The sequence below is a fragment of the Cuculus canorus genome, chromosome 8 (assembly GCF_017976375.1).
Source record: "Cuculus canorus isolate bCucCan1 chromosome 8, bCucCan1.pri, whole genome shotgun sequence".
NCBI classification, from domain to species: Eukaryota; Metazoa; Chordata; class Aves; order Cuculiformes; family Cuculidae; genus Cuculus; species Cuculus canorus.
In genome coordinates this window covers 32,250,579-32,275,143 of record NC_071408.1, presented here as the reverse complement: position 1 = coordinate 32,275,143, position 24,565 = coordinate 32,250,579, and the positions used below count along the sequence as shown (strand labels likewise).

Sequence of the window (24,565 nt, the reverse complement as noted above, 5' to 3'; positions counted from 1 at the left end):
AGCAGGAGCCTCGTAAAGATCCAAAGAAACAAAGCGAGTTTTCTTAGAATCATAGAATGTTTTGGGTTGGAAGGGACCTTATAGATCATCCATTTCCAACCCCCTGCCATGGGCAGGGACACCTCCCACTGGATCAGGCAGCTCAACGCCCATCCAACCTGGCCTTGAAATTCAAGTGTAACTTACTATTTTCTGTCTTTGTGCTTCCAGCTCCATTTCAGTTCTGTTTTGGCTTGCAAGTCTTGATATTCTTGAAACTCTTGTTCCCAGTTTTTCAGATATTTGGCTTCTCTTTCAAAATACTCCAGGACGTCAGCTTCCTGTTAACACAATCACAAAAAAGGTGCACTACAAGAATTATTGCTGGTGGCCTGGACGGTATTATTAGTTTATCTGTATTTGGACTATAAATATTTGCAGTAAAGCAATATAAAGATTAAATGAGTTGATTTTTGGATCCAAATATGCATGCAGTTATATAATTTTAATTACACTGCAGCAAAAAATGCTGAACTTTTTACTGTGTTTTCATGTAGCCACAGTGGAATTTTGGCAACTGTCACCCAGGTTTCCTTTCGGGGCCCCCTGTCGGAGCGAAGCCAGCTTTGCTACAGGTGCTTTTAGGAGAACATGGCCATACAGAGCTCCAATCAATTCCATTTAAAAGCAAGTTTTTCCAGGCAAGTCTCTTTCTTCATTGGAGTTTTCAGGATGAAGTGTCACAGGGATAAATAAAAATCCTTTACCAACCTCATTCTGCAAAGGCTCCCTTAGAGTTTGACCGATTTCCAGAACATGCAGTACTCCTAAATCGTCAGATACGGCTAAAAAGTGCTGCTTTGCTGAAAGATATTTGACAAAAACCATATAAACAATCTAAAGTCCAACAGTAACACGTGCCTCCACCCAAACACGAGCTACAGAGGGTTCAGTTTTGTTAAGGCCTTGGTTTAACTGCAGTGAAAAGGCAGCCTTTTTGCTCTCTCATGTTCTTTAAAAATGAAATTACCTTTAAATATATAACGTTTAATACCGTATAAAAATCTTAATTAATACATATCAATGCTTTGTCAGGCTCTTTTTAAACATTACGTGTTTTCAGTTGTTTTATGCCACGCTATCACACTTGGAATCTGATGTATGTGGCGTTGTGTATACGGTGTAGTATTAAATTAGTAGAAGTATGTACTTATCTGTTATATAAGATAATAGATAAGCAACAGGATTAGGGTGCCTTGGAGTCATGGGCCATGTTACAAACAGGTTGGCACAGTAAAGTGTGACTACAATTAACGTACGTGAGGCAATGGAGAGGCTGATGAATGTGAGCATTGCTTCAGAGATGTTCTGGAACTTAGATGGCTCATAAGTTTTCTTGAGTAAGTCCCAAATATCGATATTTCCATCATCTCTGCCAATGAAGAAAACTCCTGGTCTGGTTAAGGACCACTGTCCCGCAGTGTATCTTCCAGCAGAGCAGCTTGACTGAAGGATCGGTCCATTCTTCATGAGATTTTGAAAACAAATGAAAGATAGAGCCAATAAATAAACAGAACTATCCATTCGCTACTTCAACTCCTGTCATTTGAGAACAGTTACTATTTAAACAATCCTATTACAAAAATTTTATCAATGGCAAAACTGATATCACCTTCTGCAGATAAAGAGAGTTATGGAGAAGTAAAAACCCTGATATCTCACTTCCAGTAGAGTGATGTGTGTGTCTGCTATTAAAGTCTCTGGTCTTGAGGTTTCGCCGGGTCCCGCTAACTTGGATTCCGAGGTGAGAGGAACTGTAAAACCCCCCAAGTATCTTTATCTTCAGATGATGAAAACACAGCACCATAAGTAGTTCTTGAGACTTGGTTATCCCACGTTGCCTTTAACTACTCAGTTTTCCCAGCAGCAGAAATAACTTTTTGAGAAGGTTTTACAAGCTTAGAATTAAAGGAGGTCATTTCATTTCATAGAATCATGAAATGATTGGGTTGGGTTAGAAGGGACCTCAAAGCCCATCCAGTTCCACCCTCTGCCACAGGCAGGGACACCTCCCACTGGATGAGGGGCTCCAAGCCCCATCCAACCTGGCCTGGAACCCCTCCAGGGATGGGGCAGCCACCACTGCTCTGGGCATCCCGCACAGGAAAACATTCATTCCTAAGATCTCATCTAAATTTCCCCCCTTCCAATTTAAAGCCATTCCCCCTCATCCTCTCCCTGCACTCCCTGATCCAGAGCTCCTCCCCAGCTTTCCTGGAGCCCCTTTCAGCACTGGAAGCTGCTCTAAGGTCTCCATAGAGCCTTCTCCTCTCCAGACTGAACAACCCCACCTCTCTCAGCCTGTCCTCATAGCAGAGGTTCTCCAGCCCTCAGAAAATCTCCGTGGCCTCCTCTGGACCCATTCCAACAGTTCCATCTCCTTCTTATGTTGGGAATTCCAGAACTGGAAACAGGACTTCAGGTGGGGGTCTCACGAGAGAGGAGCAGAGGGGGACAATGCCCTCCCTTGCTCTGCTGATGTGAAGAAAAAGGAAAAGCTTTTTTTTATACCAAATTTATTTCTAAACTGTGAAGCTTCCCATCCCTGGAGGTGTTTAAGGGATGGGTGGATGAGGTGCTGAGGGGCATGGTCTAGGGATTGTTAGGAATGGTTGGAGTCAATGATCCAGTGGGTCCTTTCCAACCTAGTGATTCGATGACCCTGACGCTATCATAGTTATCTCCTATAAAACTACCCATTCTGTGAGAGCTGCGTTAAAACAACTTACTGTAACGTCTTCCTTCCAAATGGCAAAATTCCGGCCTCCAATGCTTAGAATGACGTCTTTAAAAAACGGAGATCTCTGGAGCGTGTGGACGCTTTTATTGTGGATGGTGTATTTCTGAGCATGCTTCTTGCCTAAGGGAACGAAAAAGGCAGTTGCTTGTAACGAGTGCTTTAGCGATCATCTTCACAATGAGAGTTGCGCAGGGAGAAACAGGAGTGCAGGATCCGGCACAGCCTTCAAAGATAGTAGCCTCAATTTTTTTTTGGTTCACAAGGCACAGGAATTGGAATTCCTGCAAATCCAGTTACTGTGAGGCATGACTTGAATGATTTGTGCCAATAGGTATATAGCAACGCGCCAGTGATACTGGAGAGAGCTTTCCATAGCCAAGCCGTTACGCTTTTGAGGCTGCCCTGCTGGATCCTGGTGCCATCAGTGAGACAGACTGTTAGGGCAGGTGAACAAGAGCCTTAAAAAGACGGAGTATAGGTGCCGATAGTTTAAAGTTAGGGATATATGTTTAAACAGGTATTGAGAAACTTGTACTCACTAACTGGTTTTGCCAAGTCACCATCAATTTCCATTTTCAAGTCAGAATAAATAATCTTGCCATCCTGTGATGCCAGAAAAATCAAGGAAATGCATTTAACATTAAATATATTCTCAGTAAAATGAAAATTTGCAGCCAATGACTGTTCCAGTATTTCAGGAAAAGGTGACCAGAAGCAGAAAGAGGCCAAATTTTCATTTCCATGTGAACTCAAAACAGGGAAAGATTTCGGATGTAGGGTAGATACTGGGACTTCCTAGAGTAGAAATAACTTGCGGGAGAAATTGTGGTGTAAATATTGTTACCTGATACTCAACAGCAAAAATGTATTACTAATCTTATGTATTCTGGAATAAGGAAATATTGTTTGGTTCCCTAAAGCAGGTAGTTAAGTTTAACGTGTCTTCAGAGAATCATGGCAGGGTTTGTGTGGGAAGGGACCTCAAAGCCCACCCAGTCCCACCCCTGCCATGGGCAGGGACACCTCCCACTGGATCAGGGGCTCCAAGCCCCATCCAACCTGGCCTGGAACCCCTCCAGGGATGGGGCAGCCACCACTGCTCTGGGCAACCTGGGCCAGGGCCTCCCCACCCGCACAGCAAAACATTTCTTCCTCACATCTCATGTCAATCTCCTCTCTTTCAGCTGAAAACCGTTTCCCCTCATCCTCTCCCTGCCCTCCCTGATCCAGAGCCCCTCCCCAGCTTTCCTGGAGCCCCTTCAGGTCCTGGAAGCTGCTCTAAGGTCTCCTCACAGCTGTCTCTTCTCCAGGCTGAACAACCCCATCTCTCTCAGCCTGTCCTGGGATGGGAGGTTCTCCAGCCCTTGCATTGTCTCCATGGCCTCCTCTGGAGTCGCTCCAACAGCTCCATGTCCTTCCTGTGCTGAGGACTCCAGAACTGGACGCAGGACTTACAGGTGGGATTCTACGATTCTTTGTTCTCACGAGAGCAGAGCAGAGGGGCAGAATCCCCTCCCTCGCCCTGCTGGTCCCACTGCTTTGGATGCAGCTCCGGTTGGTTTTCTGAGCTGCAACTGCACGTTGCATTTTGGAAATATCTTCTAATTCTGCTCTTTGAGTAACGGTTCATATTCTACCAAATATTGGGGGGTTACTATTATTTTAAGTACGTTCTAAATGCATTAAAGTGGGAATACAGAATCACAGAATCCCCAGGTTGGAAAGGACCCACTGGATCATCGAGTCCAACCATTCCGAACACTCCCTAAACCATGTCCCTCAGCACTTCATCCACCCGTTCCTTAAACCCCTCCAGGGAAGGTGACTCGACCACCTCCCTGGGCAGCTGTTCCAGTGCCCCATGACTTTCTGTGAAGAATTTTTTTCTGATATCCAACCTGACCCTCCCCTGGCGGAGCTTCAGGCCATTCCCTCTTGTCCTGTCCCCTGTAATACAGTGTGGCACATCCAGAAAGATCTGTTTAGTTAACACCAGAATAAAACAGGCAAGTCCATATATTTGTGAAAACCCTACTATTTAATTGTTCTGTCTTTAAGATAGCTTGGAATAACCTTTTAATTAGTAATCTATTATTTTAACTTACTTCAGTTCCAATAAAAAGGCTGGTGGAGATATTCTCCAGTGTTTTCTGGTTTTTGCTTCGAGTATAGAGGCTGTCTTTGGCGAGTGCTTCTGGGATGTTTCGAGCTCGTCTCCTGTCTGGGAAACATTTATCTGACGTTTATTAGACCAAGCACATGTTTTGTCTTATAAAGGTAGTTAATGGATAAAGGGGAATTTCAAGAGGAGAGATGAAGAAAGACTGTAAAGGAGCAGTTTTGCAGGTTAAATGTTTCCAACTGGAATCTCCCCATTAGTGCAGTTGCTCTCAAGTGTTTCCCACAGTGGGGTAGGACCGTTCTGTTCATGTTTTACTCGGCATCAGTGTCTGTAGGAACTACCTTTATGCAACCCCTCTTGGCTGCTGCAGCCTGGCAGAGTTACTGTGGATATGGAACTGCTCTTTTTGTATTCAGTACATGTACACATCCTGCACATGTCATGCTTTGAATAACTGTATATTTAAGAAACCATTTCCCCCCGATGCATTAGGCTCTACAACGTTTTCTTGCTCAGTTTTCATTATGTATACGCTGGAATATAAGCTTGATAAAAACATTCTCCTCAATAAGGTGTAATAAAAAAATTACCTGAAGTTTTGTAACGATAACGTAGTTCTCTTAAACTAATTCTGATGGGAATGCAGTCTGTGTCGGTATCGCTTTCGCATAGGTTTATCTGTTCAGAAAAAAATGCATTTGCTAACTTATTTGGTCAGAACTTTGAGGTATGAGACAAAACGACTTTCTACTGTAATCATAGAATCACTTGGCTGGAAAAGACCTTTGAGATCATGAGGTCCAATTGGACCTGTCCACTACTAAACCAGATCCCTGAGCACCTCATCTCCCCATCTTTTAAACCCCTCCAGGGATGGGGACTCCGCCACCTCCCTGGGCAGCCGTTCCAGGGCCTGAGAACCCTTTTGGGGAAGAAATTTTTCCTGATGTCCAATCTGACCCTCCCCTGGTGCAACTTGAGGCCATTCCCTCTTGTCCCATTGCCTGTCACTTGGGAGAAAAGACCAACCCCCACCTCACTTCAACCTCTTTTCAGGGAGCTGTAGAGAGTGAGAAGGTCTCCCCTCAGCCTCCTTTTCTCCAGGTCTTCTCAGTTTGTAATGTTGTCACGGGTTAGCCCCAGCCCGGCCAATTTTAGCAGCTAAAACCAAGCAGTTAATGTTCAGAAAATAAAGTTACTTAGACGAGATTTAGCTAAAATCAGAAAACTGGTTTTACAAAATACAAACGTGTGGCTTCTCCGGTTTTATCCTTTCCCTGTAAGGATTTTGCCATGTTTCAAGAAAAAACCCAGCTCCATTGGTCATGCTTGTTCAGCAACTGTACCAGCTGCAGCACAGATCAACGGGTTTTTTACCTAATAGATTATTTTCATCCTCATTTTTTTCCCCAAACTGCTATGACCATTTCATCAGACTGACTGCTGGGGTGCCAGAAATTACGGTTCTGTTGAGCGCGACCACGTTTCACGGTTTGGAACCCACCGAGATGGACAACACAGCACTTGAAAAGGCTCACAGGTACTTAACTTAAACTATAGTTTCTAAGATGCAATCGTACTATTTCTTGTGAGCTCCCTTTTCAAAATGCATTTTAGGGAAATTTCAGAGGAACATTGAAGCGTCTCTTTTAATAATCAGGAGGAAAATCACAAGGAAGTCACAAATTGCTGGAAAAATTGGAGTTGGAAAGCAAAAGGGTACGTTCCTATGGAGTTCTGGCCATATCTACTTGATCCTTCTGTTCTATATTTGTGGGCAGTACCTTTACGACAGGTTTCCAGCAGAAATCGAGATGTTTAGAAGTATCTGAAACGTCAGGGCGTTTAGAAAAAATGTCCTCTGCTACCTTCTCAGATAAAGGTTGTTCGGTTAGGTTGGTGGCTGGAATATCCCAAAATAGTATTGAGCTGCAAAATGATTGTATAATATTATTACCTATTTTTTTTGTTTCAAAGTCAGATGCAGTTTTCCATGCATTTTAAAGTTGCTTTTTCAGCCTTTTATCTTTAAACCCGGATAGCAATAGACTTTGAGAAGCAAATTTCAAACACTTAATTGCTTCTTTTGTAAATGAGGGTATGTATTCCTTTATTCACTGTTTCATCAGTTGTGATCTATACCAGAACAGCCCGATAACATTGGTACATTTTGCTTATGGGAATTACCTCCTGGAGACTCATAGAACTGGAGAAGAATTCAGCAGGTAATCAAGTAATCCAAATCAAACCTCATTCCCAGCTCTCACGTGTACCAATTTATTTGCTGACATTCAAGACGAATGGTCCCACTCCCTCGAATCTGTCATCTCACTGGAGTTTTCAGCCCTCTGATAGTTCCTGTTGCTTTGCTCTGGACACTGTCGCAGATTTGATACAGACAATGATCATTTTCCTCCTTGCTGACACCTTTTTCCCTTTTCTAACAGGATTTCCTTGGAGCCCGCGCTGGATGACATTATAGAGAATCCCCTGCTCTTATTTTGGGTGAATACTTGTAAATTGGAGCCCAGGTGTGTGTGAGTACTTTAAATTGTTTCTTCCATGTGCCTTCCTTGCGTTACACTGCAAAGATATTAACAATGGTATTTGCAATCTTTCTTCTAACTTAATTCTTCAAAGTCTTCTCTGTTTCTGATTAGGAAAAATACCTTTATATCATTAACAAACTTTGCTGCCTCAGACCCGCCTTTTGATGTAATTGGAAATAAGTGATGGAGCTCAGCCACGCAGCCGTGAGGCCTTAAGCCTTTTGCTGTCAAGAAAGCTACACATTTATTTCCACTCCTTGCATTGTGCCTCCTCGCCAACCTTTCACACTGGATCCCATTTACTCAGAAGCATCAGGACTATTTGGTCCCCAAAAGAGAAGATTCACGCAGAATAATTTTGCCAGCTAAGCCTCCAAGTTTAAATACAGTTTAGAGTATTTCTTTGGCCTCAAAATCATTAATAGCTTTTTATGCAATCAATCAAAGTGTGGTGATAGAGCTCTTCAGGCCGATGCACGTGTGACTAAAGTGCTGCTTAAGAATATAAACATATACAGGTGAGGTTTTTCAGTTAATGAACCCTTAATGCCATTACTGTAAAGGGCTTAAATGGTGAAGAACTTGATGTGCTTGTCTTCTGCATACAGAATTTCTGCTATGCAGGATAGGCTGATAGGAGTCCAGAAGCGTGCTGGTTAAATCACGTTCTATAAAGCTTTCCAAAGGAAACTCAAAGGCATCTCCTTGGGTATGTGTTGTACATACCAGTCAGGGGAGCAGGTGACAAGCTGCACACAGGTTTCAGCTCTGTTTTCAGAAGTAGCACCCATTTGTTTGTCCTAAAAATACAATAATAATGATTATGGGGGAGAAGAGGATGACAGACAACAATTCCACTTTTCTAAGTCAGGTTTTCAACACAGAAAATGGGCTTCTAGAAATGAAACCATGGTTTCTGCTTGGGTAATGCTTGAGAATCAGGACTTACTAACCTGTAAGTTATAAAGTCGAGACGTTGTACAAATGTACTTCAGGTGAACCAGTGTCAGTTTTGCCTGCTAAAAACCCTAAATGAAGTTATCTGGATAAATCCTGGCTGGTACCATTGCAAGTCAGGCTCTTCTTAGGTTGAAGAAGAAAAGTGGGTTTTGAAACTTACCTCAAAATAAGCTGGCAGCCAATGTAGATCTGTTACTTGTTTTTTATGACTATCCTCTAAGGAAGAGACTATGCAGTGCCTCACGAGAGGTGGCTCTGTGCTACTCTGCTGGGCTTCAAGAAGTGAAGGCTAGAAATGTTTTAAAGAGGGAGATTTTTAGTACATTTCCAAAATACAATAGACCTGTCAAAGAAAACCGGGGTTATTTACACACTGTTAATGCTTCTTTATGTATTTCAGATCAGTTTCTAGAACTTCCCAGGGGTCTAATAACTTCCCTTCGGGGAAAAAAAGCATCAAAACAGGCCTTCGGACCTGAAGCTCCAAAAGACTTCCAACAGGCCCACACACATCTATTCATGTGTATTCTCTGCTCTTAGGTCTCTAGTTTGTTCATCCCACCCTTTCTTCACCCCAGACATAGGGTGTACTGCAATATATTTAGAAGGGAACCATTCACCGTGTTAACGTCTGTCATCTTGTCATCATCAACAGGTTTTTCATTTTGCAGCTTTTCTTCATGTTGAGAAATATCCCACAGTACAACCTATAAGAAAAAACAAGTCTATTACGAATTATTTAATCCCTTACGTTAATATGCTTTGTTTTCAAATAGAGTTCATGGGGATTTGGGGCAAAAGAAGCAATTCACTTCTGAAATCTTGAAAGTATTTCCTCTTCAGTCTGATGCAATCAATTGAAAGACTGCACTTGTCTCAACCAAAGAAAAGAGTTTTTACAGCTTGACCTATTTATCAGGACTGCTGCTGCGAAGAAGCATCGTACAGTGATGCCTCAACCATGGAATAACCAGGTGCGACGTCAGTACAGAATCTGAGAATTCCTGAGACTGATATCTGCCTTGTGACACAATGTGTTATTATGGATGTTGAGTACATTTCTTCACCCTTATTTTTATACCATAAGAAAATACAGAAATATCTGATTTCTGTTATTTTATAACAGAAAATTCACACCTGTCCATTGATGCAGCCACCAGCGATGAGATTTGGATCACTTGGACTAAACTGAAAACAGTCAATGTCTTCAGGGCACTCCAAAATTAACTAAAAAGAAGGAAGGAAACAAAATAGTTGAGAACACAATCACACGGATTGTTTGTTCTCTTGTTATTTAAACACTTGGCATATTTAAAAGTCCAGATTAAATACCTGAGGGTGGGTAGGGTCAAAAAAACTCCAGAAAAGTATTACTGATTTCTGCAGCAAAGATTTATCACAGAGGTTAACTTCTTCTTCATCAGAAAGGCGCCGTCTTGCTGATACTGCTATCATCCCTGATTGAGGGAGAAAATGAATGGTGTCTGAAGAGACAATCCAAGTTTCGACATGCTGTTAATTATTCTAAGTGACTTATAATTATACTTTCTGATTACAGTGCAAGAAACACTGCAAAATGTACAGATGTTTTCCTTTTTAGAGATCAACTTTGAAGACATTATTTTTGTTACTTCACCTTAATTAACAATGAGTCGTGGCACCTAAACATCAGGATAAAATTCCACTTTTTTGCTAATGCCTCCTTAAAGCTGTGATACCTGAAATGATGTGACACATCTACGCCACCCATCATGAAATCAAGACTTTTGTAGCTGAATTAATTCTCTACGCAGACTGCAGTGTTGGCTGTGGGTTAGTGGTGGGCAGATACAGTTGGACTCAAGGAGCTCAAAGATCTTTTCCAACCAAGCGATTCTATGATTCCATGATTCTATTCATATGCTGTGCAGCTGGATGTTGATATAGAACTTAATTGTGCCTTTAAGCCTGGCTGTGTAGAGCAATAATCCATCGCACAGAGCACGAGGAGATATTTGAGTGCCTCGTGATGCTCTCCGGTACTCAGCAGAGTCGCGTCCTGTTGCGGCTCTAACATTCCTCCACAAGTATTAGGCATGCGACAAGAACCAGGCGTGGGGAGAACAACGATGGTATCCAGAGCCACCAGAAGGACCTGGCACAGTTGCAGCCCCGCTTAAACGAGCCGCGTAAGGGAGAAATCTCCCTTTCCTGTGATCTCTGCTTATAGGTCAGTGTGATGGACTTTGCATGGCTGCTCTGAACTCTACAAAGAATTTGTCTGTCTGATTTTCCCCTTCGTCTCAAATCAGCAATTCAGACGTTCTAAATTATTTGGGTTTGTGTATTTTTTTTGTAATGTAAAGGCTGATAATTTTATGAAAGATGGCTATTTTACAGCTGTCATATAATATGTGTCATTCAAGTCTCCAACGGGTACTTTAACGGCGTTACCATCAATGGTTGGATGCCAGCAAACGCAGCGAATCGTGCTGTCCTTGAGGTAGCGCAGATCTCTAAACGATTGGTACGCTTCGAGCAAAACAGCTGGCTTGCCACCAGCACTGCTTTCATCTTCTCCTAAGGCCTTCCAGTCATCAAAAAAAGCATTCATGATTTCATTTTGCTGCAACGCAATTTCCACTCTGTTTTGTGAAAAGAAGAGTTACCACTTTGAAGAATCCGGGTCAAACTACTCAGTAGTCAAACCACAACTAATTCTGTAGAGAAACAGCTGCGGTTCTACATAGCAGTATGACCACAGGAGTAAAAAAAATTCTTAATTCCTTAACGACGCATCGCTGTAAGGAAACCCTCTTCCATTTAAATCTAAATAACTAATTGTACAAAGAATTTAACTCTAGTTTTGTGTAATTGTCTTGAGTCTTATGCAAAGAGCACCAGCAGGTGGGACTTGTGGAGCGACTGAGGGCTGTAAGACAGCGCCTTTGCTCTTCTGCAGGAGCTTCTGCCGGAATGAGCAGCGTTTGAAAGATCAGTTTTGCAGCTTGTTTGAAAAGATGCGTCACTATCAACTTTAACAGCTCTAATATCGATTTAAACCAACGTTTATCTATGGCATAGGATTGGTGTTAATTTCCAGAAACAAATAGTAAGTAAATATTTGTTAATATTAAAATAACAAGCAAGAGAAAAACAAAACCAAAACCATATATACAAACAAAAAAAAAGCAGTATTTGACCAGAGCAGTGGTTCAATCGGACGAGAGTTCTTGCTTGTATTCTGTACTATTTCAGGTAGCTTTTAATGTGTGTTGCTGCAATGATTTTACCTTAAACGTGCTGATGTAAGAAAGTTTTTCAGTTTCTCGGATGACAGAATCTCTTCTTTCTCTTCGTCTGACAACCGTCTGGGGAAATACTGCGTAGCTGTATTTTTCGGATAGGTCCTAAGCAATTGGAATAAATTTGAACGTGAGTAAGCACAGAAACAATTTCAAAGACAGAAACCCAGGTAATTTGTAAAACTAGAAGCTAAGGCTATTCAGTTTTTCTAGAAGATCGTAGTGGTTTGGGCTAAAGTAGAATCAGTCTTCTCCCTTCAGCTCAGTCTCATCTGAGTAATTCCATTTTCTGAAAGTGAACTGCGTGTTTTTCCGACAGGGTTTCTGTCTAGCAGTGATCACACAGGGCACTGGGATGCAGAAAGGCCACTGCTTGCACTGATTCCTAGAGGAACCTAAGGCCAACCTGGAGCTGGTGGAGCCCTAAGTCAAAGAGGCAACAAAGCCCTCTCCTGCAGGAGGGGCAGACAGGAGAGGTGACCCCAAACTGACCAACAGAGCATTCCATCGCACGGATGTCATACGTGGTATAAAATAGAGAGGTCACGAGAGTCTCATGGTCATCTTTGATGGGCAGTGTCCAGGGAGGACCTCATCTGTCTGGTTGCTCCTGATCCTAGACTCATGCGTTCCTGAATTTGGTTTCTGAGCCCAGCTCCCTTCCAGCCTCCAGCACTCATAGAGAGGTGGGGGCGCAATTTCATGTATTTGTATACATTTTACTTTTTTTCTATTATTATTATTATTATTATTATTGTTATTATCATCATCATTATTATTATTATTTAAAGCTGTAGTTTTAGTTTCCAACCTGCAAGACTTTTCCTCTCATTTCCCTTTCCCTGGAGCTAAGGGAAAGGGAACTGGGAGCCCAGCTGCTCAATTTTAGCTGCCAAAATTGTGACAAAGATCTTTGGGAAAGAGTGAAAGAAGAAAGATGCAAATGGGGCATCCAGCTCTGTTCTCTTAATCAGTTTGTACCCAAGTAACTCCAGAAGAGTTGAGCTAATTGACATAACTTTAGTTGAGATCAGAAGCATAATAAATAAGCTGATAAATATTTTCTCACGCTTACCAGTTTGTCTGAGTACCAGCTTCTCTGACTTTTGGAACCATCTGTATGCCCACATCTTTTTCAAGCACTTTAATACTGAAAGCATTGTCTTGATAGGATGTGCATTCAATGTAACTGTCTTTTACCTCTGAAGCGTTCTTATCAGTAAATGTAATCGGTGCACCAAACATCCTGCGTACTCGAGAAACCATATATTTAACCTGGAAAAGAGATATTTCTGTAGTTAGCAGAGGAGACAAGTTTTTGGCAAGTTTGTTCTGTGAAATGGCAGCATTCGTATAATTGTAGAACTAATTTTGTCTGTGATTTCTGTGCTGCCTTTACTCATTTATCTGTATTTTGAAAGTCTGAAGCGCTCTTGTAAATAGCCTACATAAATAGTAGAAGAACATGTTTGTATTTCTAAAACAAGAAGTAATATTTTAGGTTGCTGCCTGCAAGATAAGAGAATTACATTTTCTAATACATGCGATATCAAAACCGCACCTTTTAATTAAAGGATTGCTTCGCAGGAGGTCTTACGTAACACCGCATTGGGCTTCCAAGACCCAACTTTTCATCCCTTCCCTCCTAGTGCAATTCTCAATCTCGGGTGAGGTATTTCAGCTTCGCTTGCAGGGATTATGGAGAGAAAAGTACCCTGAAGCGGATCCACAGAAATTTGAGTGAGGATGTTTCTTACAGTGAGAACTAGGAAGGAAGAAGGGATCTGGCTTGGCATCTACCCACAAAGAGAGGCGGGCACTTGATTTTAGGCAGTGGAGAGGTATTCCTTGTCAGCTACTTTTTACCAGCAGAACTGGAGAGGAATATCACAGAATCACAAGGTTGGAAAGGACCCACTGGATCATCGAGTCCAACCATTCCTAACACTCCCTAAACCATGTCCCTCAGCACTTCATCCACCCGTTCCTTAAACCCCTCCAGGGCAGGCAACTCGACCCCCTCCCTGGGCAGCTGTTCCAGTGCCCAATGACTCTTACTGTGAAGAATTTTTTTCTGATATCCAACCTGAACCTCCCCTGACGGAGCTTCAGGCCATTCCCTCTTGTCCTGTCCCCTGTCAATATGGGCTGAGAATACTTCAAGCAAGGCGGAATAACAGCTACTTAAAATGTGAACATGGGTTAAATTTAGTGACGGTGAATTAGCTTTAGAATAATCAGACATCTTTTGAATTATAAGCAAAACGTCCAGTTGCTGAGACCTATCAATAGTTACCCAATCACCCCTGAACAGGGACTTAGGTATTGACTATAGACAGTTAAACGCCCTCCACGTCACAAGTTAGGTGACAGCTGTTAGTGGAGCTACTTTTCTCGGTACAATCTGTAGGTGTAATTAATGAAATCGGTCCTTCTGTGCAGTCAGCTTGTAATAACTGTAGTTGGTAACATCTATTCTGAGGTGAGAGCCCTTACAAGTCTTAAATGCCATCCATACAATGAAGCAGAGTTTGTGGGGCTCTGTGGAAACACAACTGGGTTCTTAGAATATGATTACAATGAGTCAACTTGTAATCTGGCCAGATAGTAAACAGAGCAAGAAGTGGCAGAGATGCTAATGACCAGACGATCAGGACTTTTGAAGTTCCAGTTTAAGTTGTCAGTACATCCAACGCCGCCTTATGTCCCTTATTTGCAGCATTTAAAGAGAACAGAGTTGATAACCAGAAAAAAACCAACTTTCTGCAGCACTTGTAGTTTGTGAAATGTTGAGCTAATTCCCTCGCTTTTCTTATTGAAAGATGCCAAGAAAAACCAGAATTGCAATTTTCAATTTTCTGACTATTTTTAAAGAAACTTAAACTAAATTTGGGGTTTATGATATTTATTTGATTGAGTAATGTGTGTTGATTCTGACCTTTGTAACGGTCTCTTTAACGGATTCTTCTTCAACTTCCTTTTCGCTGCCAAGAGAAACCCAGGGTTTAGACACAGGAGGTTTATAAGGTTGGATGTCCAGAGTTCCATCTTCTTCTTCTTTTTCTTCTGCAGTTTCTGGAGGCTGTGCCATCAAACAGAGCAAAATAGTGCTTCTGCAAAACTTCAGTGCTGAAATGTAAGTACGAACTAGAAACCCAGTTTTCAGTCTTTATTCACGCATTTTTTACTGTCGTCTCAATGCAGGAAGCCTGGCTATGCCGCGCCCCTTCATTCCTTTGGATGTTAGTATTTTCCAATAAACCTTACGTATTTAATATTTAACTACTAAAGAGAAACCGCTGTCTTGAAAGAATTGATAATGATTTTCTATATTACGCCCTCCTGCCTGGAATTGCACTTTGCTTCTCAATTAATTGTTACTCCTGATTATTATTATATAATATTATTATTATATAATATATAAGCTGCCCGTAAACCTTCTTTGGTGATGCAATGCACAAGGGGAAATCTATGTATCTTGATTTGGAATTTAAGAACATTTTAGAGTACGATTTGAATAATATATACATATGTATCGTGACAAATAAGTGTAATATTTCTTTAAAGATGCCCGATATATTTTAGGCTTTTAATTTTGAGTCTGGGTTCTAGAATCATAGGATTGCTAGGTTGGAGAAGACCTTTGAGATCATCGAGTCCAACCGTACCTGTTCACTACTAAATCATATCCGTGAGCACTTCATCTACCTGCCTTTTAAATCCTACGAGGTATGGGGACTCCATCACCTCCCTGGGTCTTGGTAGAGGAAATTAAAGCTTACGATAAAAATCATGGAATCATAGAATGGGTTGCGTTGGAAGGGACTTTAAAGCATATGCAGTTCCACCCCCTCTCATGGGGAGGGACACCTCCCACTGGATCAGGGGCTCCAAGCCCCATCCAACCTGGCCTGGAACCCCTCCATGAAGCCATGGTGGTTATACTGGCCCTCAGAAGTAAAATACAAACATGTAGTTCAGTCTTTCTCAGTATAAATGATGTTTTTACAGTGATACACATATTTTTCCATTATCAGATTAACGTTTAAAGAAACATTCTAGCATGCCAGGCACGTCAGATGCTTATGAATACAATACCATTCCTGACGTATATGTTTGAGACAAGATTCTGAAATATTCATAGGTAGAAAATGGTGTAGTACATTTGGATTTTCTCACCTTCAGAAGGTTTTCCTTGGCTTCCTCTGAAGCAACAAGGTAAAAGTTCTGGCCGTACTGGAACTCTGCATCAAAAACTACCAAAAGTTCTTCCCCCGGGTATTCCTATTTTAATTAAAACAATTAGTAGAAAACTGAAAGCAAATAACATCCCAAACTGATAGAAGCCTGTGACTGGCAAAGCTACCATCAGCGTAAATTCAGTTTCTTTGGTTAATCTTGTGGTTTTAAGAGGGCATTTTGTGCACTAACTGAAAAGAACAGATGGATTTTATCTTTTCGTACAGAGAATTAAACAGAAAAGAAACTGTTTTAATGATTCTCAATAAGGAGGCCATGAATTAGAAGAAGCCAAAATACATGAAGCTCTGCCAGTTCACAGAATCAAAGCCGGTAACTTTTATGTTACTTTTCACATAGTTTTCAGTAAAAAAAAGGTGGATGATGAGCCATGAGAAACTTTGAGCTGACAGTGGTCCATGGATATTACAGCAGTTGTGTATTTGCACAGTCAAACAAGGACAGACCTTATCATTAAAAGAATATCTACTGTGAGACCCTGAAGTGAGAATGAAATGTGCTACATACGAGGACAGTTTTTTTGACAGGGTGGAAGTCAGAAATGGCAGCTCTTGTTTTCAGGTCCTGAATGATGTCCTCCTTTTTAATAAGTTTGAAACGGTTTTGTTCTGTGACCTCTTCATTAACTCGGCAATTAAAAATTTCTTGGGTCTGCGTAGTCAAAACTAAAGGGAAGATTTCTGGGTGACCTATGAAAGAAAGCAAAATTGCATGATAGAAATGGGATTTTTATGTACGGAAACGAGCTGGCTTTTGTGATAACAGCTGATACCTTCCATCTGCTTTGTTTCATTCTATTTTCTTAGTTTGAGTTATTTAATATTTTATGTTAATTCCCAGAACCTGTGGTACTTTTCTCCTTGCGCGTGGCTTAAATTGAAGTTCATCGAATCAGGGAATGGATTGAGTTGGAAGGGACCTTAAAGCCCACCCAGTTCCAAGCCCTGCCCTAGGCAGGGACACTCCCCACTGGGTCTGGTTGCTGAGTTGATATATCTAAAATGATGGTGTCGACCAGCTGACTCAGCATATTTCGAGGAGCCGTCTCTAACCTAAGCCAACGAGGACTGACAAAACAATAAATCCTTCTTAATCTCTTATCATCCGGGAAGCTAAATCTCTACGTAAGCCTATCGCATAATACATAATGTTCGATGCATCTGACATTTATCCTTTAAAATCTCTCAGTGCTGCTCCTCCGCTGCACCCGCTCTGCTGCAGTCATCACTAAAACTAATGACAGCTACGATGCTTCTGGCAACCAGGTATGGGTTAGGATTTACTTGGCATTCACCACTTATTTTGCAGCACACACTTGTAGCGTGCACAGCCCATTAGTTCACTTTCTTTACAGATTGTAGTCAATACTGCACGACTTTCTCTTGCGACGCCTCAGAGGTTTTAGGGATATCTGTGTGGAGGTTTCAAAAAACTACAAAATTAGATGGATGTTGATTGGGAAAGACCTCTGGAAGTCATTTGGTCCAAACTCACAGCTGGTAACACCAGTCCAAGCCAGGACTTATCTTCTGGAGTCCCCGTGCTTGCCTTTTGACATCTACTCCCTGTATCTAATGAGGCCAAGACCTAGAGCCTTCGTTTGCTTTGAGACCTGGCTCAGAAAAAGTGTGTATGCCAGGGTGATTTGAAACATTTAATCCTTTTAAGGCACTGCAAAAGTTGATCTGAAGGGCTTCCAGGTCACTCTAGCCAAGGGCGTGAGGCCTCATTAGGGATGTCCTTCAGAAGCAAGACTCCGACCGCAGTTCCAATTGCAGGACAGATAGAATTTACGTGTTGATATATTTAAGCAAAAAAAATTATTGCACGTCCTTTTGCAAATTAAACTTTGTAGGATAGAAACCTAGAGCTGCGCACCGAACCAGAACGCAATTTCTAACCTCTCGTCATGCACGGCTGCCTTGCAGGGCAGCATGGACAGGAGAGCAAAGGAACAAAAACTGTCTGCATCTCACAGTCCGCAGAGCTGGTTTGTGGCTGGGACAACTGAGAGGGCTAGAACCTAAAGACAAGTTATAAACGTGATTTCCTTGTTCTTATGGGATTTTTTTCAGAAGATTATCCCCGTGGCTCAAAGAAATTTAATTAAAACCTAACAATTAGGTGACTTTTTGCTATATTAAAACCCCTATACAAGAATAACTGTTGTTGATTGAAGAAGCTCATATGATGTTATTTTTTAAACACCGAATCATGCGAATCACGCACCTTGAATACTGTGTTCAGTTCTGGACCCTTCACCACAAGAAGGATGTTGAGGCTCTGGAGCGTGTCCAGAGAAGAGCAACGAAGCTGGTGAGGGGCTGGAGAACAAGTCTGACGAGGAGCGGCTGAGAGAGCTGGGGTTGTTTAGCCTGGAGAAGAGGAGGCTGAGGGGAGACCTTATTGCTCTCTACAACTACCTGAAAGGAGGTTGTGGAGAGGAGGGAGCTGGGCTCTTCTCCCAAGTGACAGGGGACAGGACAAGAGGGAATGGCCTGAAGCTCCGCCAGGGGAGGTTCAGGTTGGATATCAGAAAAAAATTCTTCACAGTAAGAGTCATCGGGCACTGGAACAGCTGCCCAGGGAGGGGGTCGAGTCGCCTTCCCTGGAGGTGTTTAAGGAACGGGTGGATGAAGTGCTGAGGGACATGGTTTAGGGAGTGCTAGGAATGGTTGGACTCGATGATCCAATGGGTCCTTTCCAACCTGGTGATTCTGTGATTCTGTATGGCCTTGTCCACAAATGCTAAAGAAAAGTTTTCAGAGAGATGTAGGCTTCCATGTCAAATGAAACCACCCAAGCATACATTAAAGTTAGCCAAAATACAATAGACTTCACTAAGAGAGGGAGCAGAGTAGGACAGTTTGTCTGTTTTCTTCATGTCTCTACTGCTCTAAGTCCAAGTTAAAAACAAAGCAATGATGAGAACTAAATGACTTACATCTTTTAGCCTAAAGGAATAATATTTGATATTATAAAATCCTATGTTATAACAGATTCTCTACTATAGGATCTATATTATAGATTCAATATTGTAATTTAAAGAGCCTGTTTTGGAATTCTTACTATTATGAACAATTTTATTGCCTGCTTTCCAATAGAATCATAGAATTAATATGTTGGAAAAGACTTTGAGATCATAAATTCCAACTGTACGTGTCCGCTGCTCAATCATGTCCCCAAGCACCTGAGCTACCTGCCTTTTGCACCCCTCCAGGCATGGGGACTCCACCACCTCCCGGGGCAGCTGTTCCAGTGCTTGAGAACCCTTTCTGTGAACAAATTTTTCCTAAAGTCCGATCTAAATTTCTTCTGTTGCAGCTTAAGGCCATTCCCTCTTGTCCTATCGCCTGTCACTTGGGGGAAGAGACCAACACCCACCTCCCTACAACCTCCTTTCAGGTAGTTGTAGACAGCGATAAAGTCTCCCCTCAACCTCCTCTTCTCCAGGCTAAGAAGTAGGTAGCATCTAATTAGAGGCTATTGCATTTTGTTTAGTAAATTGGTTTTTTAATAGCAAATTGTACCCACATCATTTCTAACAGTCCATAGCTCCTAACGTAAAAAAGAACTTCACAAAGGACCAAAAAGCACTAAGAGGAGTAAAGAACCCCTGCAGGTCGTATGCTAAGGATATCCCATGTGTACAGTTTAGATCCTGCACAGGATCTGCACGTAGTAGCATTTTTTCCAGCTTCTAGCGATAGTTTGGCTATTATGGTTTCTAACCTTGTTTGCCTCTAGGTGGAGGTAAAATTCTCTCAAAACTAAGTATCTCCAGGAAGACTATAATACAATTTTAAAAGGAACACTTTCACCATCCGAGGGATCACTTAGTGCCCATTTTCATTAATTGCAGTTTACCCATTTCAGTGCAGTTAATCCAAGTGCAATTTTTGCTTCCTCCCATGTGCTCGCAGGATTATGTAACAAGACAAGTGATTTATGATTTCTTTAAAAATTACCTGGTTTGCATATTTGTCACATTATGTTTTAGCTTTTATCACTAAAAGCTGTACTGTTAAAAGCTAATTAAGAAGGTGACCTTTTGGACTGTTCCTGTAAACGCTAGATAAAAGTTTACACTGACAGCAATTTAAATTATATCCAAATATATAACCTGCACAAATCAGGTCAGAAGGAAAACCTAACTAGAAATGTGGAAAAAAACCCCCCACACTTAAATTATTTGATGGTTATGATACAAGATTATATTTAAACTCACATAATTACATCTTTTAGCTCATAACCATGGTCACACTTAAAACCGCAGAAAACTTCATTTTTCTTGCTCATAAGTAGAAGTGCTTCATATCTTGTGACGTTTAAATGGCATTTTTTCTACTACAAAGCAAATGACATCTATCAAGGTCTGTTGATGTCTATGATTAAAACCACAAGAGATCTGCTAAAATCATCTTACCAGATTCAGTGATTTGGCAAAGATCAAAGCTTTCTTTAAAAGAATAAAAAGTTTTCCTTTCAATGGCTTAACTATTACTAAATGCAAACATTTTGCACCCTATAATTCTGTTGCAATGATCTTTATTTCCTCTGATCTCAGTTCTTCTCAACCCGAGATAAAAACATCACCTACAAACCCATACCCATTCCTGCCTGCTGCTCACAGTGGTACCATAACCCCTACTGGAATAGCTCCATTTCTTCATAGTTTCTACTCTTTCCTTCTCATTCCCTGGCATTAGCGACATTAAAGCTGCAAAATGTTTAAAATCTTCCAAAACAATTAATTTAAAGCCATCATAGCACTTACCTATAGCAGCCATAGAAAGATCGACTTCATCTTTTTCACCTGAAATATGATGATATGATGTTATCAGTGATTTTTCTTCCTAACAAAGTAACTATAAATATGCAGTCCTGTCCTTCTTAGGGCAATGCTTAAAATCTCTAAATTTAAAACTAAACTGTGAACAGGAAACAATAAATCATTTCTACTCCGTTCAAATTTAACGCCAGAAATGAGTGAAGCCTTCTGAAACAGGTCTGTATCTTAAGGAGATGTTGGCATGTTTTGAAACTATGGGGATTTAAGACGCATTTTCTTTTTGAGCAGGTGGTCTGCGTAAGAGACAAGCCAGGAGAAATCTGTCCTCTTGTGGCGCGCCCTGCAGCTTCCATGGTTAAAACTGTGCTGACTGCTACCTGATAGCACCCGCCTGGGGCATTTCCCATGGAAATCAGGTCATGCAGAAATAAAAGGTGAGACTCTGTCAAAGACTGTTCTTGTACCTTTGCAGTGTGACCCTGAGCACCTGAACTCCTCCTTCTGGGAGCACCTCTCTCTGTCTGTTGCTCTCTCCCTGGGCTGTTAGCTTTTGTCAATCTGCCCACTTAATAGCGAATCATGAAATGGGTTGGGTTGGAAGGGATCTCAAAGCCCATCCAGTTCCACCCCCTGCCATGGGCAGGGACACCTCCCACTGGATCAGGGGCTCCAAGCCCCATCCAACCTGGCCTGGAACCCCTCCAGGGATGGGGCAGCCACCACTGCTCTGGGCACCCTGGGCCAGGGCCTCCCCACCCTCATCACGAAGATTTTCTTCCTAAATCTTCCCCTTTCCAATTTAAAGCCATTCCCCCTCATCCTATCACTCCAGGCCCTTGTTAAAAGTCCCTCCCCAGCTTTCTTGTAGCCTCTTTCAAGTACTGGAATGTCCCTATAAGATCCAAATTTCCATTCAATACTGTTATTGTAACACCACAAACTATTAAATCTAAACTACCAAGATGGAGCGTAAGTATCGCCATGTAGCTTTGTTACGTTCCATATATTGGTTACGAAACTGTAATCATTATTTGTAGATCTCTTATTTATATAAAACAACATATTCTAACATATCTCATGCTTAAATGCGTGAGCCCAAAATTGTTAAGGTAGCTGTCATAGAATCACAGAATGCCAGGTTGGAAGAGACCTCAGGAATCGTCTGGTGCAATGTTCTAGGTGATCGAGAGTTTAAATGAGATGGCCCAGAGCACTCTGTCAAGCTGAGCCTTAAAAGCATCTGGTGTAGAGGACATGCGAGACCAGATGACTGTTCGTTTCATTGCTTCTGTACCTTACGTACCAGACTGCATTCGTTTTCCTTTTGAGGATCCCTTCGCTTTGTTTCGAGCTTTCTGTTGCTTTGCCGAGGTTTTTGAGCCTTTCGAGGAGGTCTTGCCAGATGCGACATTTCTTGACATGTTTTGAGATTTCTCTAGATAAAGATACGTACCATCAATAAACTTTAAGCAGACAACGGAACGCACCATCTAGGAGTGAAAATTTGATCCATGACTTAATGTAGTTTATTGTTACAGAAATATTTTCATACGCACCCAAAGGTACGTTACATATTTTTAAATAATAGACTGTATTATGATATGATATAGACTCATGGAATGGTTTGGGTTGGAAGGGACCTCAAAGCCCACCCAGCTCCATTCCCCCTGCTATGGGCAGGGACACACTGGCTCAGGGGCTCCATCCAACCTGGCCTTGAACCCCTCCAGGGATGGGGCAGCCACAACTCCCCTGGGCAACCTGGGCCAGGGCCTCCCCACCCTCCTTGTGAAGAATTTCCTCCTAATGTCCAGTCTAAATCTTCCCCTTTCCAATTTAAAGCCACTCCCCCTTGTCTTATCCCTCCATGCCATTGTAAAAAGTCCTTCCCCAGCTTGTCCTCATAGCAGAGGTGCTCCAGCCCTCGAATCATCTTTGTGGCCTCCTCCAGACCTATTCCAATAGTTCCATATCCTTCTTATTTTGAGGACTCCAGAACTGCACACAGGACTTCAGGTGAGAGCGCTACGATATGAGATTATGATGATGTGATGTGATATGTAGTATATGGAATTATGTCTTCTGTTCAGGTTGATTAAGTTTGGAAACTGATTATCCCGAACAGTGACCGGGTCAATGAAGATGAGGGTTTCCCTTACAGAAAGCTGAGGACCTGAGATACAGTGGGAAGAGCACAGGTGAAAATGACCCAGTTTTAAATATTTCATGGGATCATAGAATCGCTAGGCTGGAAGACCTTTGAGATCATCAGGTCCAACCATACCTGTCCACTACTAAATCATATCCCTAAGCATTTGTCCCACTGTCCTTCAGTGTAAATCATTGCTCAGCTGCACAAAGCATCACTCCGCTTTTCTATTTTCAGTTCCTTTTTCAGTGTAGCTCTGTGGATGTTGTATGTATAATTACATATAGGAGATGACACTGTATAGAAGCTACTCTTGTTTCCTTTACTCTCCTTCTTCCCAGAATCCAGAACAAGGATGGGAGCAGCAGCTCAGGAAAGGCTCCTTTCCATGAGAAAGCAGGAATGCAGTACAGCCTGAGCACTGTACAGCCCGGCCAGCGTGCCACCACGAACCAGCAGCCCCATCGTGTGGAAGGCACACACAGTGGAAGAGCTGCACAGGGATGGTCCACACGCTGGTAAGAGAGGTGGTGAAAATGGTTTGATGTTGTTATTGAACACCTAGAGGCATTCAGCCAGGATAAGGGCAAGGGGACTCTCCATTTGTTTGTGTCCCCCTCTTCCACATTCCCACTCTTTTAAGACTGGAAACTGGCTGGGGGAGGAACCAGTCAACAAGGCACCTACAGTAGAATCATAGAGTAGTTTGGGTTGGAAGGGGCTTTAAAGATCATCTGGTTTCACCCCCCTGCCATGGGCAGGGACACCTCCCACTGAATCAGTCTGCTCAAGCCCCATCCAACCTGGCCTGGAACCCCTCCAGGGATGGGGCAGCCACCACTGCTCTGGGCAACCTGGGCCAGTGTCTCACCACTCTCATCGTGAAGAAATTCCTTCTTATGTCTAATCTAAATCTGCCCCTCTCCAGTTTATAGCCATTGCCCCTCGTGCTATCACTACAAGGCTTTGTAAAATATTTGGATGCTACTATGATTTTAACACTAACAAGAGGAACGCAGATGCACTTCTAGGAAAGAAAGAGCTGGCACCTTCCAGTGCCACGAGACAGCTATTTCTGATGAGCATTTCCAGGAGCCACAGCCCCTCTGCCTGCGCATGTGAGCAGCCCAGTTACTGTCGTGATGCTCAAGGTGAAATAGGGAGTTAGAAAGTAAGTGTTCTAGCTTGAGGCTTTCCCACTGGAAGGTCTAAAACAGTGTGAACCTTAAAGCAAACATACTGTGGCTTCTGTGTTTGCAATGTTAGTGGCCAACCTGGCTTTGGGATGGCCTTTCATTCCCAGACTGAGGAACAGTGTGTTTCTGTTTGGTAACGCAGTTCTGGAATGCTCCAGGAGCCAGCAATATTTCAGCTTCCAAGCTGAAGTTTAGGTTGGAGATGGCCGTTAATGGCAAGATAGAGGTCATGGATTACAGCCTGGCTTTTGGGATCTATGTTAACTTCCCATGAATGCAAGGTAAATTTTGCTGTTGACTTTAATGGGAGCAGAGTCTGACACTCCTATTACAGTTACGCATTTTTCTCATTCACTGCAACCAAAACAGAAAAATACGATCTAAGTCCTCAAGCTCTTTTCTCTGTCACCCTGGATCTTGCAGATCACAGGTGATGAGCTCCATCCGTGGGCTATCAGTGCATTTCTCTGACTC

General features: G+C 42.2%; 2 protein-coding genes and 2 long non-coding RNA genes across 6 annotated transcripts in view; 3 read left to right on the top strand and 1 right to left on the bottom strand.

Moving 5' to 3' along the window:
• The window catches only part of LOC128852895 (uncharacterized), a 13,209-nt gene extending 4,242 nt beyond the window's left edge, over positions 1-8,967 (top strand). The window contains exons 3-7 of the long non-coding RNA XR_008451010.1: positions 4,090-4,236; positions 6,337-6,441; positions 6,562-6,620; positions 7,349-7,968; positions 8,811-8,967. This is a non-coding gene — a long non-coding RNA (uncharacterized LOC128852895). The remainder of the gene's footprint in view (positions 1-4,089; positions 4,237-6,336; positions 6,442-6,561; positions 6,621-7,348; positions 7,969-8,810) is intronic.
• DNAI3 (dynein axonemal intermediate chain 3) lies at positions 186-22,301 on the bottom strand. Its single transcript, XM_054073151.1, has 21 exons — positions 22,050-22,301; positions 20,732-20,770; positions 16,462-16,643; positions 15,874-15,978; positions 14,633-14,776; positions 12,770-12,969; positions 11,683-11,799; positions 10,844-11,034; positions 9,743-9,867; positions 9,548-9,637; positions 9,031-9,117; positions 8,571-8,699; positions 8,177-8,250; positions 6,686-6,830; positions 5,492-5,579; positions 4,885-5,000; positions 3,319-3,382; positions 2,769-2,899; positions 1,299-1,503; positions 751-842; positions 186-320 (listed from the first exon to the last, which is right to left on the bottom strand). The coding sequence occupies exons 1-21, from the start codon at positions 22,234-22,236 to the stop codon at positions 186-188; spliced, it is 2,646 nt and encodes an 881-aa protein (XP_053929126.1). The 5' UTR covers positions 22,237-22,301.
• Positions 9,730-17,226, top strand: LOC128852894 (uncharacterized). Of its 2 annotated transcripts, XR_008451009.1 has the most exons (5): positions 9,730-10,619; positions 12,014-12,380; positions 14,767-14,830; positions 16,161-16,266; positions 17,143-17,226. It is a non-coding gene; the product is annotated as an uncharacterized LOC128852894 (long non-coding RNA). The 2 variants fall into 2 exon arrangements; XR_008451008.1 differs by lacking the exon at positions 12,014-12,380.
• Positions 21,038-24,565, top strand: part of MCOLN3 (mucolipin TRP cation channel 3) — a 27,424-nt gene continuing 23,896 nt past the window's right edge. The window contains exons 1-2 of one of the 2 annotated variants that reach the window (XM_054073147.1): positions 21,038-21,180; positions 23,237-23,414. The gene's annotated coding sequence lies outside the window, so the exon portion shown is untranslated. Of the gene's footprint in view, positions 21,181-22,502; positions 22,945-23,236; positions 23,415-24,565 lie in introns of those variants that run through there. The other variant, XM_054073148.1, reaches the window with a different exon arrangement.

Bases quoted from the DNA above. Each gene is read 5' to 3' on its own strand.
- DNAI3 (XM_054073151.1), bottom strand. From the start codon at position 22,236: ATGGTGCGTTCCGTTGTCTGCTTAAAGTTTATTGATGGTACGTATCTT. The intron at 8,700-9,030 runs GTGAATGGTTCC...AAACATTTCTAG, and splicing joins AGATGACAGACGTTAACACG to CCTTCACTTCTTGAAGCCCA. The intron at 3,383-4,884 runs GTAAGTTAAAAT...CTGGCATCACAG, and splicing joins GCCTTTTTATTGGAACTGAA to GATGGCAAGATTATTTATTC.